General features: G+C 47.6%; 1 protein-coding gene across 1 annotated transcript in view; it reads left to right on the top strand.

Moving 5' to 3' along the window:
• The first annotated feature begins 3,173 nt into the window (after positions 1-3,173).
• The window catches only part of UBE2Z (ubiquitin conjugating enzyme E2 Z), a 21,738-nt gene continuing 8,966 nt past the window's right edge, over positions 3,174-15,945 (top strand). Inside the window, exons 1-4 of the mRNA XM_009190187.3 lie at positions 3,174-3,587; positions 5,584-5,656; positions 7,558-7,745; positions 11,088-11,199. Coding sequence (XP_009188451.2) covers positions 3,271-3,587; positions 5,584-5,656; positions 7,558-7,745; positions 11,088-11,199 — 690 coding nt within the window. The 5' untranslated portion in view covers positions 3,174-3,270. The remainder of the gene's footprint in view (positions 3,588-5,583; positions 5,657-7,557; positions 7,746-11,087; positions 11,200-15,945) is intronic.

The raw sequence follows: 15,945 nt of genomic DNA, 5'->3' as shown, positions 1-15,945 counted from the left end.
ACGCAAAATCTGCATAATATACTATATTGATTCATTTCACTTCATGTGGTGCCTAAGTTGTGCCATGCCCTGTGCTGGATTCACATAAAATACATTGTCTAGAGCCCCAAGGGTGTACACGTTGTGTATGTATGTCTGTTAAGAGGGAGTGTGGGTAGCTTACGCCTGTAATCCCAGCACTTTGGGAGGCTAAGGGGGGGGGTGGATCACTTGAGATCAGGAGTTCGAGACCAGCATGACCAACGGGGTGAAACCCGGTCTCTATTAAAAATACAAAAATCAGGCCGGGTGCGGCGGCTCACGCCTGTAATCTCAGCACTTTGGGAGGCCGAGGCAGGTGGATCACCTGAGGTCGGGAATTCAAGACCAGCCTGACCAACATGGAAAAACCCCACCTCTACTAAAACTACAAAATTAGCTGGGGTGGTGGCACATGCCTGTAATCCCAGCTACTCAGGAGGTTGAGGCAGGAGAATCGCTTGAACCCAGGAGGCAGAGGTTGCGGTGATCCGAGATTGTGCCATTGCACTCCAGCCTGGGTAAAAAAAAGCGAAACTCCGTCTGAAAGTAAATAAATAAATAAAATAAATAAAAATACAAAAATCAGCTGGGCATGGTGGCCCACACTTTACAAAAGCTTCTGGAAATACCACACTTAATCCTCAGGGAAACCTTGAGAGGTAGGAATTACTGAAAATACAAAATTAGCCAGACGTGGTGTAGTCTCAGGAGTCTGAGGCACAAGTATCCTTTGAACCTGGGAGGCAGGGTTGCAGTGAGCTGAGATCAGGCCACTGCACTCTGGTCTGAGTGACAGAGCAAGCCTCCCTCTCAAGGGGGGGGGGGGGAAGAGGGGGTAGGGGCAACAGGTACCAAGGGACCATAATTAGTACAAGGTAAAATACAAGTGTGGGAGTGTCACGTAGTGGTTAGTACTTGTTCTCAGAAGTCAGATTTGGTTTACGGTTCCAATTATGCGACTTGCTCTCAGTGTGACCCCATGTAATTCACTGAACCTGTGTAAGCCTATTTTTCCATCTATCAGACCAGATTAATAATAGTACCTACAGCCAGGCGCGGTGGCTCATGCCTGTAATCCCAGCACTTTGGGAGGTCAAGGCGGGGGGATCACAAGGTCAGGAGATCGAGACCATCCTAACACAGTGAAACCCCATCTCTACTAAAAATATAAAAAACTAGCTGAGTGTGGTGGGGGGCAGCCTGTCGTCCCAGCTACTTGGGAGGCAAGGGCAGGAGAATGGCATAAACCCAGGAGGTGGAGTTTGCAGTCAGCCGAGATCGCGCCACTGCACTCCAGCCTGGGGGATGGAGAGAGACTCCAACTCAATAAAAATAATAATAATAATAATAATAGTACCTACTACTTCACTGAGTGTTGAGAGGAATAAAGCCAAAGTATACAAAGTGCCTGCCACATATTGAACTCTCAATAAATGTCTGCTAGAGGTTGCAGGGAGCTGAGATCAGGCCACTGCACTTCAGCCTGGGCGACAGAGTGAGGCTCTGTCTCGAAAAAATAAAATAAAATAAATAAATGTGTGCTAAAAAAAATAATTTTTAGGCCAAACACGGTGGCTCATGCCTGTAATCCCCAGCACTTTGGGATTACAGGCATGTGCCACCGAGTAGCTGGGATTACAGGCATGTGCCACTGTGCCCGGCTAATTTTTGTATTTTTCTGTAGAGGCAAGGTTTCACCATGTTGCCCAGGTTGGTCTCGAACTTCTGGGGTCAAGCAATCCTCCAAGATTGCGCCATTGCACTCCAGCCTGGGTGACAAGAACGAGATTCCCTCTTAGAAAAAAAAAAAAAGGGCCGGGCGCGGTGGCTCAAGCCTGTAATCCCAGCACTTTGGGAGGCCGAGGCGGGTGGATCACGAGGTCAGGAGATCGAGACCATCCTGGCTAACATGGTGAAACCCCGTCTCTACTAAAAATACAAAAAACTAGCCGGGCGTGGTGGCGGGCGCCTGTAGTCCCAGCTACTCGGAGGCTGAGGCGGGAGAATGGCGTGAACCCGGGAGGCGGAGCTTGCAGTGAGCCGAGATCGCGCCACTGCACTCCAGCCTGGGCGACACAGCGAGACTCCGTCTCAAAAAAAAAAACCGGAAGTAGAAAAAAAAAAAAAGGCTCTAAAGCCAACTTTTTTTTTTTTTTTTTGAGTCTCTTTCACCCAGGCTGGAGTGCAGTGGCACGATCTCGGCTCACTGCAATCTCCGCCTCCCAGGTTCAAGTGATTCTCCTGCCTAAGCCTCCTGAGTACGTGGGATTACAGGTGCGCACCACCACGCCCGGTTAATTTTTGTATTTTTAATAGAGACGGGACTTCACCATGTTGGTCAGGGTGGTCTCGAACTCCTGACCTCGTGATTCGCCCACCTTGGCCTCCCAAAATGCTGGGATTACAGGCGTGAGCCACCGAGCCTGGCCGATTATTTTTCACTTTAAACATCTCAGGAAAGACCCAAAGAATCCTCAGGGTTTACACTCACAGTCCCTTGATTCCTGTATATTCCAAGACTTGTGGGAAGAAAAGGTACCAAGCTTGGAGTCAGGAGGCCTGATTTTTCTTCCTTTCACCAAGCTTCTCTAGTTCTGTTTCATTATCCCTATGACAAAGACTAGCAACAGTGACTGGTATTTAGTAGGCCCTTCATAAATATATGTTGAATAAACTCTAAAAGAGGTAGCTTTTCAATCCAAGTTGAATCCTTTCTTGGTCCTGTTGCAGGCAAGGGCAATGGTATCCTGCCCTGGGTGCACAAAGATGCAGGGAGGATCAATCGCAGAGCCTTTCCCAGAGAAGGGGCCCAAAGTGAGTCAACCTCTCTACTGAGCTTCCCACGAGGATGCTGGATCCCCAATCCCAACCATGGACACGTCTGACGGTCGCCGCCGTTAACGGGAATGATATGGCCCTTCCTCCCCCACTCCCCCTTCTCTTCTCCCCTTTCAACACTTGAATTGGGCTCTCCCGCTCCTTCCGCACAGCGCAGGACCCACACCAGCCCAAAACCTTCGCGGCCTGCTAGTTGCCACCCCTCCCGTCCTGGAGGACCGTAGGTGGACGCTCTTGCAGAGCGCCTCTCGCTGGTTGGGGCGGGGGTGGGCGGAGCCAGCACCGTCTGGGCTGTGGAAGCGGAGGGTGGGGACACTCTGGCCCGGTTCTCGGTGGTGCGGGAGCTGGCGCTAGCAGCGGCCGCTCTGGTCGGCGGACGTGCTGCCGAGTAGTCCCGGAAGCGAAGCTGCGATGGCGGAGAGTCCGACTGAGGAGGCGGCGACGGCGGGTGCCGGGGCGGCTGGCCCCGGGGCGAGCGGCGTTGCTGGTGTTGTTGGCGTTAGCGGCAGCGGCGGCGGGTTCGGGCCGCCTTTCCTGCCGGATGTGTGGGCGGCGGCAGCGGCAGCGGGCGGGGCCGGGAGCCCGGGGAGCGGCCTGGCTCCGCTGCCCGGGCTCCCGCCCTCGGCCGCTGCCCACGGGGCCGCGCTCCTTAGCCACTGGGACCCCACGCTCAGCTCCGACTGGGACGGCGAGCGCACCGCGCCGCAGTGTCTACTCCGGATCAAGCGGTGAGCCGGGGTTTTTCCTCCCCCAGCCCCGAGCTCCGGGGCTCGACCTTCCCCGCCCCCCACCCTCTCCCACTACAACTCACCCCCCACCCGCTGCGCTGCCCTCGCGGCGGCCCACCTCCACGGCCCAAATCTTGCCAGCTCCGGGCATCGGGATCCAAGTCCCTTCTCCCCCCACCCCCAGCCCCACAAGCACCAACCCTCGCCTCGTGTGCCCAGATCCGACCCCGCCCCTCGACAACCTCCCGTGAGCCCTCCGTCTTCATTCCGGCCACCTTCCCCCACCCCTCCCACCTCCGGGTGGAAACCCGACCCTTTCGCGCTTCAGTAACACCCCTCCCGCCTTCGGCGCCGCCCCTATTTCCCCTTCCCCACCCCAACCTTGCTAGATGCTGCCCGCAGGCCCCACCCATCGGTCCCCTGTCTTCTCTGGAGCCCCGTTCCTAACAGACGAACTTATCTTCCTTTGCCCTGCCTCTGACTCGAGCCAGCCTTTGTTTTTATCTTCCGTTTTCCTCAGATTCCCTCCACACAGTCCTTTCCCCAGGTCTAGATCGCCTCCCTCACCCGAATCTTTCCTTGAACCCCTTTTCCACTGTCCCAAAGCTGTCCACTCTTACGCCTCTTCCAGAAACACAGGCTACCTCCCCCCACTTCCCCAGTGCCACTCTGGATTGTAATATCCCACTCAGGAGCTTCTTTCTTGTATTTTCCCTCCCCCCACTCCCCACCCTTCCTGGATCATCTGTTTTACTTTTATGAAGCAAATATACTCAATTCAAATATAGGAACAAAGGCCTAAGTCCTTTCTGTGCTTATTTCTTGGGTGACTGATTTTAGATCCTATCATTTAGTGGATAATGTTTTCCAAAAGCGCGTAGAATAGTACCCATCGCATAAGAAAAGGGCAGTACTCTTTAGCTGCTGTTAATCCTGAAACATTTGACTTCTCCCCATGCCCCCATCACAAGCATCTTCATTTAGGTGTTATTCCTCATGTTCCACGTCCTTTCACATGTCACTGTGTCTACTTTTCAAGGTTGTAATAAAAATTAATACAATGTGTGTAAAGTACCTGGCACAGTGCCTGACACAGGAGGTGAACTCTGGAGGGGTTGCCACCTCTTACTGAAACTCAGCACTCAACTCTTTTCCTCCTTCAGCTATTTCAGTCATCCAATTAGCTGACATACCTTTGAGTTTGGCCAATACTTCTTTTCTCTGCTCTGTCGGCTATTTGCCCTTTTTATGTCCCTACTCACCCTAGCAAGTCCCTAGACTTTTCCCCACCTAGAATTTTTTCTTTAGCCCCTTACTCTCAACTGAGCCATTCCAGTTGGTGAGATATGACTCAGAAATCTTCTCATCTCCTATAGAAGTCCACATGTCATCTTCCAGATGGGAGATTCTCAGCGCTTTCTGAGGGTGCCTCCCCAGCCTGAAGAGATCTCTACCCTTAGTCCCCTGAGCAAGAAGACCACCATGATAGTCTTACTCCCTGCTGGCTGGCTTGCTTCATACAATCCCTTTACCAACAAGGGTCCACTGTATAGTTTATAGAATTAGTTTTTTAGTGGAGTTGATGATGCCTTTCCAGTTACTAAAAAATCTTCAATTAGCATTCAGCGGTAGTACCTGAGAATCATGGAGGTGGGGAGTGAATGAATTGCCATGTGGGAGGAAGTGAGAGTAAGTGGAAAGTGGCTCTTCCAGGCTGACATTTGATGCCATTGGGATCTCTGATTTTTTTTTTCCCCTCTCCCTCCCCTCCCCCTGAGGAAACAATGTCCTTTTGATAATAATTTGCTCTCTGCCTGCCTGAGAAGTACTCAGCTGGGATTTCTCAGCCAACAAGACAGTACAAACACTTGCGGTACCAAGCACCACTTTCTCAAACCCTGGCCTCATTGAGGTGATAGCAACTGTCCCGCTCAAGGGATTCCCCCTTTCCCCACCTTCCTCACTCCTTCCCCCACCTCCTCTTGGTGTTATACAGGGATATCATGTCCATTTATAAGGAGCCTCCTCCAGGAATGTTCGTTGTACCTGATACCGTTGACATGACTAAGGTATGTAACTTGATGGGAGTTTGGGGGTTTTTGGGAAATCGGGGGCCATAAGGTTGGAAAAGCCTAAAAGAGATTATTCAGCTCACCTCTCTGATTACTCAGATGAAGAAATCAATACCCCAGGAGAGTAAATGGCTTGTCCAAGGTCACATAGTGAGGTGGAGCAGCGCTTTGAAGAGGTGTCTGTTATTAGTGTACCCCATAGGTACTGATTGGCTTGGAAAATCCCAGTTCATGTCTGTTGTGTGCAGCTTGACTATAGGGCTCTCTTTCACTCTCAAAAGTGCTCCTGTTTGGATAATAAATTATATAGTCACCTTATCCATTGTACTACCCAGCTCTTCCCCCATCCCATTACTCTTGACGTTAATTATGGTACTATAAATCAGATGTAGAGAAGGTTGAGATAGGGCAAGCTTGACTGAAGTGTTTGTGGTTAAAGGACTTTGTTCAGGATCCTGTCCTTACTGGTTGCATTTAAATATCCCTTCCACCCCAAAGACTATACCTCTCTTGTCCTCCACACAGAGAGAAAGCTTAGTACATAATGTCACATTTCTCTGGCATAGATACCTAGGCTTCTCTGTCACTGAGTGCTCTACCCACAGAAGTGCAGTTGCACTTAAACTGATGTTGAAAGAAACCAGATTTCCTAAACCTAATGCCGTTTAACTAAAACACATAGTTTTCTTATGGTAAATTTCTTACAGTAAAAATTCAGATTTTGCATTGTTGGTGTATCTTTTTTTGTTGTTTTAAATAGATTTCCCTTCATACTTATTTTTTTCTTTTTATGTGGTTGGAAATGTTTTTCCTGGGACATCTTGTCCTCTGTCAAGTACCTGGGATCCCAGAGTTGATGCCATGTTGAGACCGGTTGAGTTTACTATTCCAAATGACTGAGAACCAGAATATGACCTAGGGTCTTGCCAGGAGGGCAAGGTGGGAACTATAGACTTAGACATTGGATTGCCACATCCTTTTCCTTTTGCTATTCAAATTCTTAGCAGACCTAAATGCTTAGGAGCCTTTGTAGAAGAAGAAATATAACTGAATCAGTTCAGGTGTTCCTCCCTTCAGGGAGGGAAATCCTGTTCTAGAATTATGGTTTGAGGGGTAAGAGAATTGTGTCATTTTCAGGGCAGCTGATTTTTTTTTTTTTTTAAACCAACAGTATTGGGGAAGGTTCTGGGGATGGTCTAATTGGACCCTGAATCTTGTGCTGCCTGAGCCACATCCTCCACAATAGGTTTGATCCTCTGCAGAGGAAGCAAGCAGATATCCTAGGCATCCATCACACCCCCTAACTCTACTCTGTTAGTGGCATAGGGCTGTGGCCTCCAATCCCTTTTCTCGTTTCCTTTCATCATACTTTCCCTTCGTGCCACATAAATGTAGGTTGGGGTTGCATCATATGCATGTTTGGCCTGAGCAAATCCAAACATATATTCAGTCAAAATCTGTGTTGATTTCTTAAAATTAAAAATGCTAAGATTATATTTTATAGATAAGCATATTATATTTTTGCACAGTGGTGTTTTATCCATTATATGTAACACTGATCAGGGAGGTCTGCACACACACACAAAAAACATGCTTTAAGAGAGTTTTAAGGGATACTTGAGTGATTTTGACTAGGTTCAGTTTTTGCCTTGGGCTCTAACTTTAGAAGTAACCCCTGAATAAGATGTCATTCCACTGTAATGAGATTTCTTAAAATTCCAAACCTATACATATTAGTATGAGTGAATACAGGATGTTCCTTCTGCATGGTGAGGATGTAGAACATGTGTACCAGATTATGGGCTCTGCTTCTGGTGTGGGTAGTAGGTGGAGGGTAGCCAGAAGGGGTTGGGGTGGGTCGTCACCTCACAATTTTGAGATGGGGTTTTATTTTGCAGATTCATGCATTGATCACAGGCCCATTTGACACTCCTTATGAAGGGGGTTTCTTCCTGTTCGTGTTTCGGTGTCCGCCCGACTATCCCATCCACCCACCTCGGGTCAAACTGATGACAACGGGCAATAACACAGTGAGGTTTAACCCCAACTTCTACCGCAATGGGAAAGTCTGCTTGAGTATTCTAGGGTAAGAGGAGACTTTTAAGTAGCCAAGTCGGTTGTTAGCAGATAATTACTCTAGGTCAGCCTTTATCAACCGGAGTCCCTCATCTGAACTACAGAATACAGAAAATGATTGAGTGACTCTTCTCAAATCTCCTCAGGATGGTATGTGACTAGTATCATTCTAGATGCAGAGGGGAGAAGTTAATTTATTACAGTGGAAACCTTTGAGAAGTGGTTCTCTTAAGAGAGTGGCCCCGAGCATCTGGGAACTTGTAGCCGAGCACTTTCTGGGACCCTACATTAGACCTGTAAAAGAAATTCTGGGGTTGGGGCCAAAAGTCTGGTTTTTTTGGTGGTTGTTTTTTGTTTGTTTGTTTTGAGACGGAGTCTTGCTCTGTCACCAGACTGGGGTGCAAGTGGTGCGATCTCGGCTCACTGCAACCTCCGCCTCCCAGATTCAAGCGATTCTCCTGCCTCGGTCTCCCGAGTAGCTGGGGCTGCAGGTGTGTGCCACCACACCCAGCTAATTTTTTGTATTTTTAGTAGAGACGGGGTTTCACCATGTTGGCCAGGATGGTCTCGATCTCTTGACCTCATCATCCACTCACTTTGGCCTCCCAAAGTGCTGGGGTTACAGGCATGAGCCACCATGCCCGGCCCAGTAATCTGTTTTTTACAAGCTCTCCAGATGATTATGGTGCATACTCCAGTTTCAGAACCACTCTCCTGGGGTGTTAAGGCCTTATTTTCTCTCCTGAACAGGTTGAGAAAGGCTGCAGGTCTGTGCCATTCAAGATTTGGGGTATCTTAATTTGAGTCTCACAATAAGTTGCTTTGAAGACAGTGGCGGCGGCGGTGGTGGTGGTGGTGGTGGTGGTGGTGGTGGTGATCATTATGATTTCGTGTTTTTTTTTGTTTCTTTGGTTTTTTTGGGTTTTTTTTGTTTTCAGTAGAGGCAGGTGTCTCACTATGTTGCCCAGGCTGGTCTTGAATTCTTGTCCTCAAGCAGTCCTCCTGTTGTGGCTCCCAAAGCACTGGGGTTACAGGCATGAGCCTCCATGCTTGACCTGATTATAGTATTTTAACAATGACAAATGTCCGAGATTAGAAATCTTTTTTTTTTTTTTGAGACGGAGTCTTGCTGTGTCCCCCAGGCTGGAGTACACTGGCACAATCTTGGCTCACTGCAAGCTCCGCCTCCCGGGTTCCTGCCATTCTCCTGCCTCAGCCTCCCCAGTAGCTGGGACTACAGGTGCCTGCCACCGTGCCCAGCTAATTTTTTGTATTTTTAGTAGAGATGGGGTTTCACTGTGTTAGCCAGGATGGTCTCGATCTCCTGACCTTGTGATCCACCTACCTCGGCCTCCCAGTGGAAATCATATTATATATGAAATGAGTTTCTAGTGCATCTTCTTTCTGGATGCTTCTGAGGTTTTGCTTCATAGAGTTCCCATTTTAGTTGCCTTTGGGGTCTGAAAACAGTGTGGACATGTCTTCTAGCATATTTTGGATTGGTCTTTTTATAGTGGTCTGAACTTCTCTGGGGCAGAGAACACGTGCAGGTTGAAGTTGAGAAAGTACCCCCAAACTGATGATTCTGTTTTCCTGCTATGCAACATGTTTCCAGGTTTGTGTGAGGGAAGGGCAGCATTTGAAATAAACTTAGAGACATGATTCATTTTTCTAGAACTTGCTCAGACCCAGGGATATGTTCTGCTGTGATTTTGGCAGTGAAGAAGTCCTTTAAGGGAGGCTGTCCTTAAAGAAGTACTTCATCTTGTTAGGGTACTTAATTAATTGTCTTTGCTTGTAGGCTAAAACCCATGATGGTAAAGAAATTTAGTCATTGCTTCTGTATGAAGTTTGTTCATGAAAGCATGTCTCAGAGTAGGCTCTCCCTCATTGGGTCAATATAAAACTTTTGAGATACCAACGACAGGACAGTGGGGTAAAAGTAGTAGAAGTGTGTTAGGTAGACAAGGAAAAGCTGTCCTGAAATTGAAAATTTGCCGTAAAGAATCACAGAGTAGAAAATTCAGCCGGGTGTGGTGGCTCACACCTGTAATCCCAGCACTTTGGGAGGCCGAGGCGCGTGGATCACCTGAGGTCAGGAGTTTGAGACCAGCCTGGCCTGGCGAAACTCTGTCTCTACTAAAAATACAAAAATTAGCCAGGCATGGTGGTGCATGCCTCTAGTCCCAGCTACTCGGGAGGCTGAGGCATGAGAATTGCTTGAATCTGGGAGGCAGAGGTTGCAGTGAGCCAAGATCACGCCACTGCACTGCAGCCTGGGTGACAGAGGGAGACTTTGTCTCAAAAAAAGAAAGAAAAGAAAATTCTTAGGTGTTCCTAGTTGACTGTATTAGCTTTATCAGCCTTGTTTTTTTTTCCCCCTCTCTACCTAGAAAACGATGTTGGGCTGACTCACTGACTAAATAAATTTAATGAGAGTTGACACTGTTGTAAAGCTTCAGAGAGGGGTAGGTCTAGAGTTTCTGGGGAAGCAAAGCTGAAAAGAGAGAAGACTTAAGAGCAGCCCCCAGTGAAGCTACCATTAGGCATTACTCACTTGGGCTTTCCTCAGGTACCGCAGGGAAAGGGAAGTGGGCAATCAACTTGAACAAGCCAGTCCTGGCTTAGGTTGTGTTTGGTTTCCAGCTCCGGTGCCATCTCTTCAATTAATTGAGCTAAAAATAAATGTCATTAACATCCAAGCTGCCCACTCCCCCTAATACTTGGTTGGGTTTATGAAAGAGAGGAGCAATTTTGGTATTCGATGTTTTCCATATATTATTTTCACACCTTCCACTGTCTGGAAGCACTCTCTTCCTGTCCTTAGGTAGAGTTATGTGGTCTTAAGAGAATTTGACAGTCCTTGGGGGTTTGATACAAAACTGGATCCCCAATAGCCCCACCACATGGCCTCTAACCAGATGACTTCAGTCACCTGTTTGCCTCTATGTTCAACTTCTCTCTCCCCTCACTAACTCAATCACCACCCATAAACGAGCTCTTTGAGCAATCCACAGAGATTAACATTTAGACAACTTTTGGAGCTGATTGCTTACCTAATTTCTTTTGTTTTGATTGTCATAACTGTTTCTAGTACAAAGAAAATCCCTTCAAAGTTACATAGCTTGCTTTTACCTATTCTTTTGCCCCCTTGATATGAGGATTAGGCAATTGACTGATTTCTGCTGAAATCAGAACATGAGCATGAGACAGAGGCTGGGAAATTCCAGAGTATTAATAGTGAAAGAGAAACTTATGGTGAGTCACTTGTGGTGGTATTGCCGGGCCCCAGGGTACTTTGTTCCCTGTTCTTTCTCTGCCTCACCCTCCCTTCCTTCTGATGTGTTTACAGTACATGGACTGGACCTGCCTGGAGCCCAGCCCAGAGCATCTCCTCCGTGCTCATCTCTATCCAGTCCCTGATGACTGAGAACCCCTATCACAATGAGCCTGGCTTTGAACAGGTAAGGCCAGATGAGCCTGGGGAGAGTAGACTAGTGTTTTTGGTTGGTTGGTTGGTTGGTTATGTTTTTTTTGTTTTGTTTTTTGTTTGTTTGTTTTTTCTGAGATAGAGTCTTGCTCTGTCACCTAGGCTGGAGTGCAGTGGTGCAATCTCGGCTCACTGCAAGCTCCACCTCCCGGGTTCAAGCCATTCTGTCTCAGCCTCCCGAATAGCTGGGAGTACAGGCGTGCACCACCACGCCTGGCTAGTTTTTGTATTTTTAGTAGAGACGGGGTTTCACCATATTGGCCAGGCTGGCCTCAAACTCCTACCCTGGTGATCCGCCTGCCTCGGCCTCCCAAAGTGCTGGGATTATAGATGTGAACCACCATGCCCGGCCAGAATAGTGTTTTAAGAGATCTGCTTGGGAGGTTTTTTTGTTTTGTTTTGGACCTAGCACAGCCCCATGTACTACAGTTGTTGCTATAGGAAAAAAAAGGGAATTGACATGTGTTTTTTAGTAATGAAATTTTTTGCCGGCTATGGTGGCTCACGCCTGTAATCCCAGCACTTTGGGAGGCTGAGGCAGGCAGGTGGATCACCTGAGGTCAGCAGTTTGAGACCAGCCTGGCCAACCTGGTAAAACCCCATCTCTACTAAAAATTAACTGGTCAGAAGTTTGAGACCAGCCTGGCCAACATGGTGAAAACCTGTCTCTACTAAAAATACAATAAATTAGCTGGGCGTGGTCACTTGAACCCTGGAGGCAGAGGTTGCAGTGAGCTGAGATCACGCCATTGCACTCTAGCCTGGGCGACAAGCAAAACTCCGTCCTCCCTGCCCCCCAAAAAATAATAATAATGAAATTTTTTGTTTGTGAGAGTTAAAATAAATATGTGACTTGGATTCCTTTACAACATGGAAGTCAATGGACTCAATTGGAAATTAATTCTGAGCCTGCTTTGGGGGTTGTGGCATCTAGTGGGTTCTATGTGCCTGTATCCTCAGCATCCCCTGAAGTTGCTCTATAGGGACTACTGTTCAGCCAGCTGTTCTTCTGGAGTTATGAAGGACTGTTGCCTGCAGAGCCAAAGGAGTCATTAGGAGTCCTGGGAAAGACTTTTTGAGTTAACAGTGCCAATGAGAAGGTGGAGAAAACTCACATTTTTCCAAGAGCATGCTCTGTGCTGGACACTACTGAGTTTTTTTAATGTAATTTCTTGTTTAACCTTCATACTATGTGAGGTTAAATATTGTTATTCCCATTTTCAAGTGAAATAATGTTGCCTCAGAGAGGTTAATTAACTTTCACAAGGACACAGTTCAAGATAGGACCCAAGACTTACATTGGAGCCCAAGTTCTCCCACTATTCTGATGTGCCTTCCTGAATTATGAGCACGGGAAAAAGTTCCAGTGATAGTCCCAAAAGAAAATGATTCCAGGGCCGGGCGCGGTGGCTCAAGCCTGTAATCCCAGCACTTTGGGAGGCCGAGACGGGCGGATCACGAGGTCAGGAGATCGAGACCATCCTGGCTAACACGGTGAAACCCCGTCTCTACTAAAAAAATACAAAAAACTAGCCGGGCGAGGTGGCGGGCGCCTGTAGTCCCAGCTACTCGGGAGGCTGAGGCAGGAGAATGGCGGGAACCCGGGAGGCGGAGCTTGCAGTGAGCTGAGACCCGGCCACAGCACTCCAGCCTGGGCGACAGAGCGAGACTTCATCTCAAAAAAAAAAGAAAATGATTCCAGATAGGTGATTAGAACAGCTTAATTGATTGATGTATTTATTTTTTGAGACAGAGTTTTATTCTTGTTACCCAGGCTGGAGTGTAATGGTGCATTCTCGGCTCATAGCAACCTCTGCCTCCCAGGTTCAAGTGATTCTTCTGCCTCAGCTGCCCGAGTAGCTGAGATTACAGGCACGCACCACCATGCCTGACTAATTTTTTGTATTTGTAGTAGAGAAGGGGTTTCACCATGTTGGCCAGGCTGGTCTCGAATTCCTGACCTCAGGTGATCCACTTGCCTTGGCCTCTGAAAGTGCTGGGATTACAGGTGTGAGCAACCATGCCTGGCCAGCTTAATTTATTTTTAAACTACTACAGATGACACCAACTTTGATTATTTCTCTATAGACCTGAACAAAGGATAACAAAATACCTTTCAAAAATGAAAAAAAAATTTTTTTTGAGACGGAGTCTCACTCCATCGCTTAGGCTGGAGTGCAGTGGCTTGATCTTGGCTCCACCTCCCAGGATCAAGCAGTTCTGCCACAGCCTCCCGAGGAGCTAGGACTACAGGCACACACCACCACGCCTGGCTAATTTTTGTATTTTTAGTAGAAATGGCGTTTCACCATGTTGGCCGGGCTGGTCTCGAACTCCTGACCTTAGGTGATCAGCCTGCCTCAGCATCACAAAGTGGTGGGATCACAGGCGTGAACCACCGAGTCTGGCTTCAAAAGTTAACTAAAATTATTCCCTAATCCATCCTTTCTCCAAACAGTCATTTCAGGAGGAGATTCTAATTGAAATAGACCTCATTAGCAGGAGCTGATTTGTAGGTCTTATCTTTTTTTTTTTTTTTTTTTTTTTGGAGGCAGACTCTCATTCTGTCACCCAGGCTGGAGTGCAGTGGTGTGATCTCAGCTCAGTGCAACCTCTGCCTCCCAGGTTCAAGCGATTATAGTGCCTCAGCCTTCCTAAAGTAGCTGGGATTACAGGCACATACCACAACGCCTGGCTGATTTTTGTATTTGTAGTAGAGATGGGGTTTCGCCATGTTGGCCAGACTTGTCTTGAACTCCTGGCCTCAAGCAATCTGCCCACGTCAGTCTCCCAAAGTGCTGGGATTACAGGTGTACATGCCCAGCCTTGTGTTTTTTATTTTTTACTTCTACAATGACTTGCAGTTGTTTTTATTTTATTTTTTATTTTATTTATTTATTTATAGGCACGCACCACCACGCCCAGCTAATTTTTATATTTTTAGTAGAGACGGGGTTTCACTATTTTGGCCAGGCTGGTCTCCAATTCCTGACCTCGTGATCCACCTGCCTCGGCCTCCCAAAGTGCTGGGATTACAGGTGTGAGCTACCGCGCCTGGCCCATCAGCTGCTTTTATCAGAGGCCACGGCTCTAATTGACTGGGGTTGGTGGTAAGAGAAGAGCACAGGAAAAAGTAAAGAGGAGGCTGTACTCCCCTTCCATTCACACCATAGTGAGATCCTGTTTATATTGGCTTTCTAGACCAAAGTTGAAGTTTATCTTTTGAAAGTTTTAAGTTCTGCTTCTGCTAGATTTATTTCTAATTTTACTATTTCTTTGAGACAAAGTCTTGCTCTGTCACCCAGGCTGGAGTACAGTGGCACAGTCATAGCTCACTGAAGCCTCAAACTCCTGGGCTCTAGCCATCCTCTCGCCTCAGCCTCCTGAGTAGCTGGGACGACAGGTGCACATCACCAATGCCCAGCTAATTTTTGTATTTTTTATAGAGACGGGATCTCACCATGTTGCCGATGCTGATCCTGAACTTCTGAACTCAAGCAATCCGCCTGCATCGGCTTCCCAAAGTGTTGGAAGTACAGGCATGAGCCGTCGGGCCCAGCCCTACTTCTGATTTATAATAATTGGTTCAATGATGGTGGGACCCTAGAGACATATAACAGGTAAAGGGGTTAACCAGGAAGCATCCTTTACTTGTTGGTGCCTAAAGGTTTTCCACGCTGAGACTCTTCACTTCATTTATACCTTTTTGTCCCACCATCATTCTTTCTTTCTTTTTTTTTTCTCCCCCTAAAAAGACAAGTGTTTCCCAGCCTGGGAAACCTAATGAGACCTTGTCTCTACTGAAAAAATTAAAAAAAAAAAAAAAAAGCTGGGCATTATGACATGCACCTTGAGTCCCAGCTACTTGGGAAGCTGAGGAGAGGAACATCGCTTGAGCCCAGGAATTCAAGGCAGCAGTAACCTCTGATCATGCCACCACTTTCCAGCCTGGACGACAAAGCAAGAGCCCGCCTCTTGAAAATTTTTAAAATAAAAGACAAGTAAGCTGGGTGCGGTGGCTCATACCTGTAATCCCAGCACTTTAGGAGGCTGAGGCGGGTGGATTACCTGAGGTCAGGCGTTCAGGACCAGCCTGGCCAACATGGTGAAACCCCGTCTCTACTAAAAAATACAAAAATTAGCCGGGCACGGTAGCGGGCACCTACAATCCCAGCTACTTAGAAGGCTGAGACAGGAAAATTGCTGGAACGCAGGAGGCGGAGGTTGCAGTGAGCTGAGATCGTGCCATTGCACTCCAACCTGGGCGACGAGCAAAACTCAAAAAACAAATAAATAATAAAAAATACAAACTTGGGACCCGCTGTGGTGACTAATGTCTTTAGTCCCAGCTACTCAGGAGGCCGAAGTGAGAGGATTGCTAGAGCCCAGGAGTTCGAGGATCCCTAGAGCCCAGGAGGTCAAGGCTGCAGTTAGCTATGATTGTGCCACTGCATTCCAGCCTGGGCAACAGCAAAGACCCTGTCTCCAAAAAGAAAAACTGAAAAAACAGGATCTTACTTTGTTGTCTAGGCTGAACCCAGACTCCTGGGCTCAAGTGATCCTCACACCTCAGCTTCCTGAGTAGCTGGGACTACTGGTGCATGCCACAAGGCTTAGCAACCCTACCATCATTCTTATGTTTGGTTATTTCCCTCGTAATCTTTACTTGATAGGCCTTTCACTTGACATTCAGGAAAATGATGTGGATCTAGTTTGCTGG

Source organism: Papio anubis, chromosome 17 (genome assembly GCF_008728515.1).
Source record: "Papio anubis isolate 15944 chromosome 17, Panubis1.0, whole genome shotgun sequence".
NCBI classification, from domain to species: Eukaryota; Metazoa; Chordata; class Mammalia; order Primates; family Cercopithecidae; genus Papio; species Papio anubis.
This window is presented reverse-complemented; position numbering and strand designations above follow the sequence as displayed.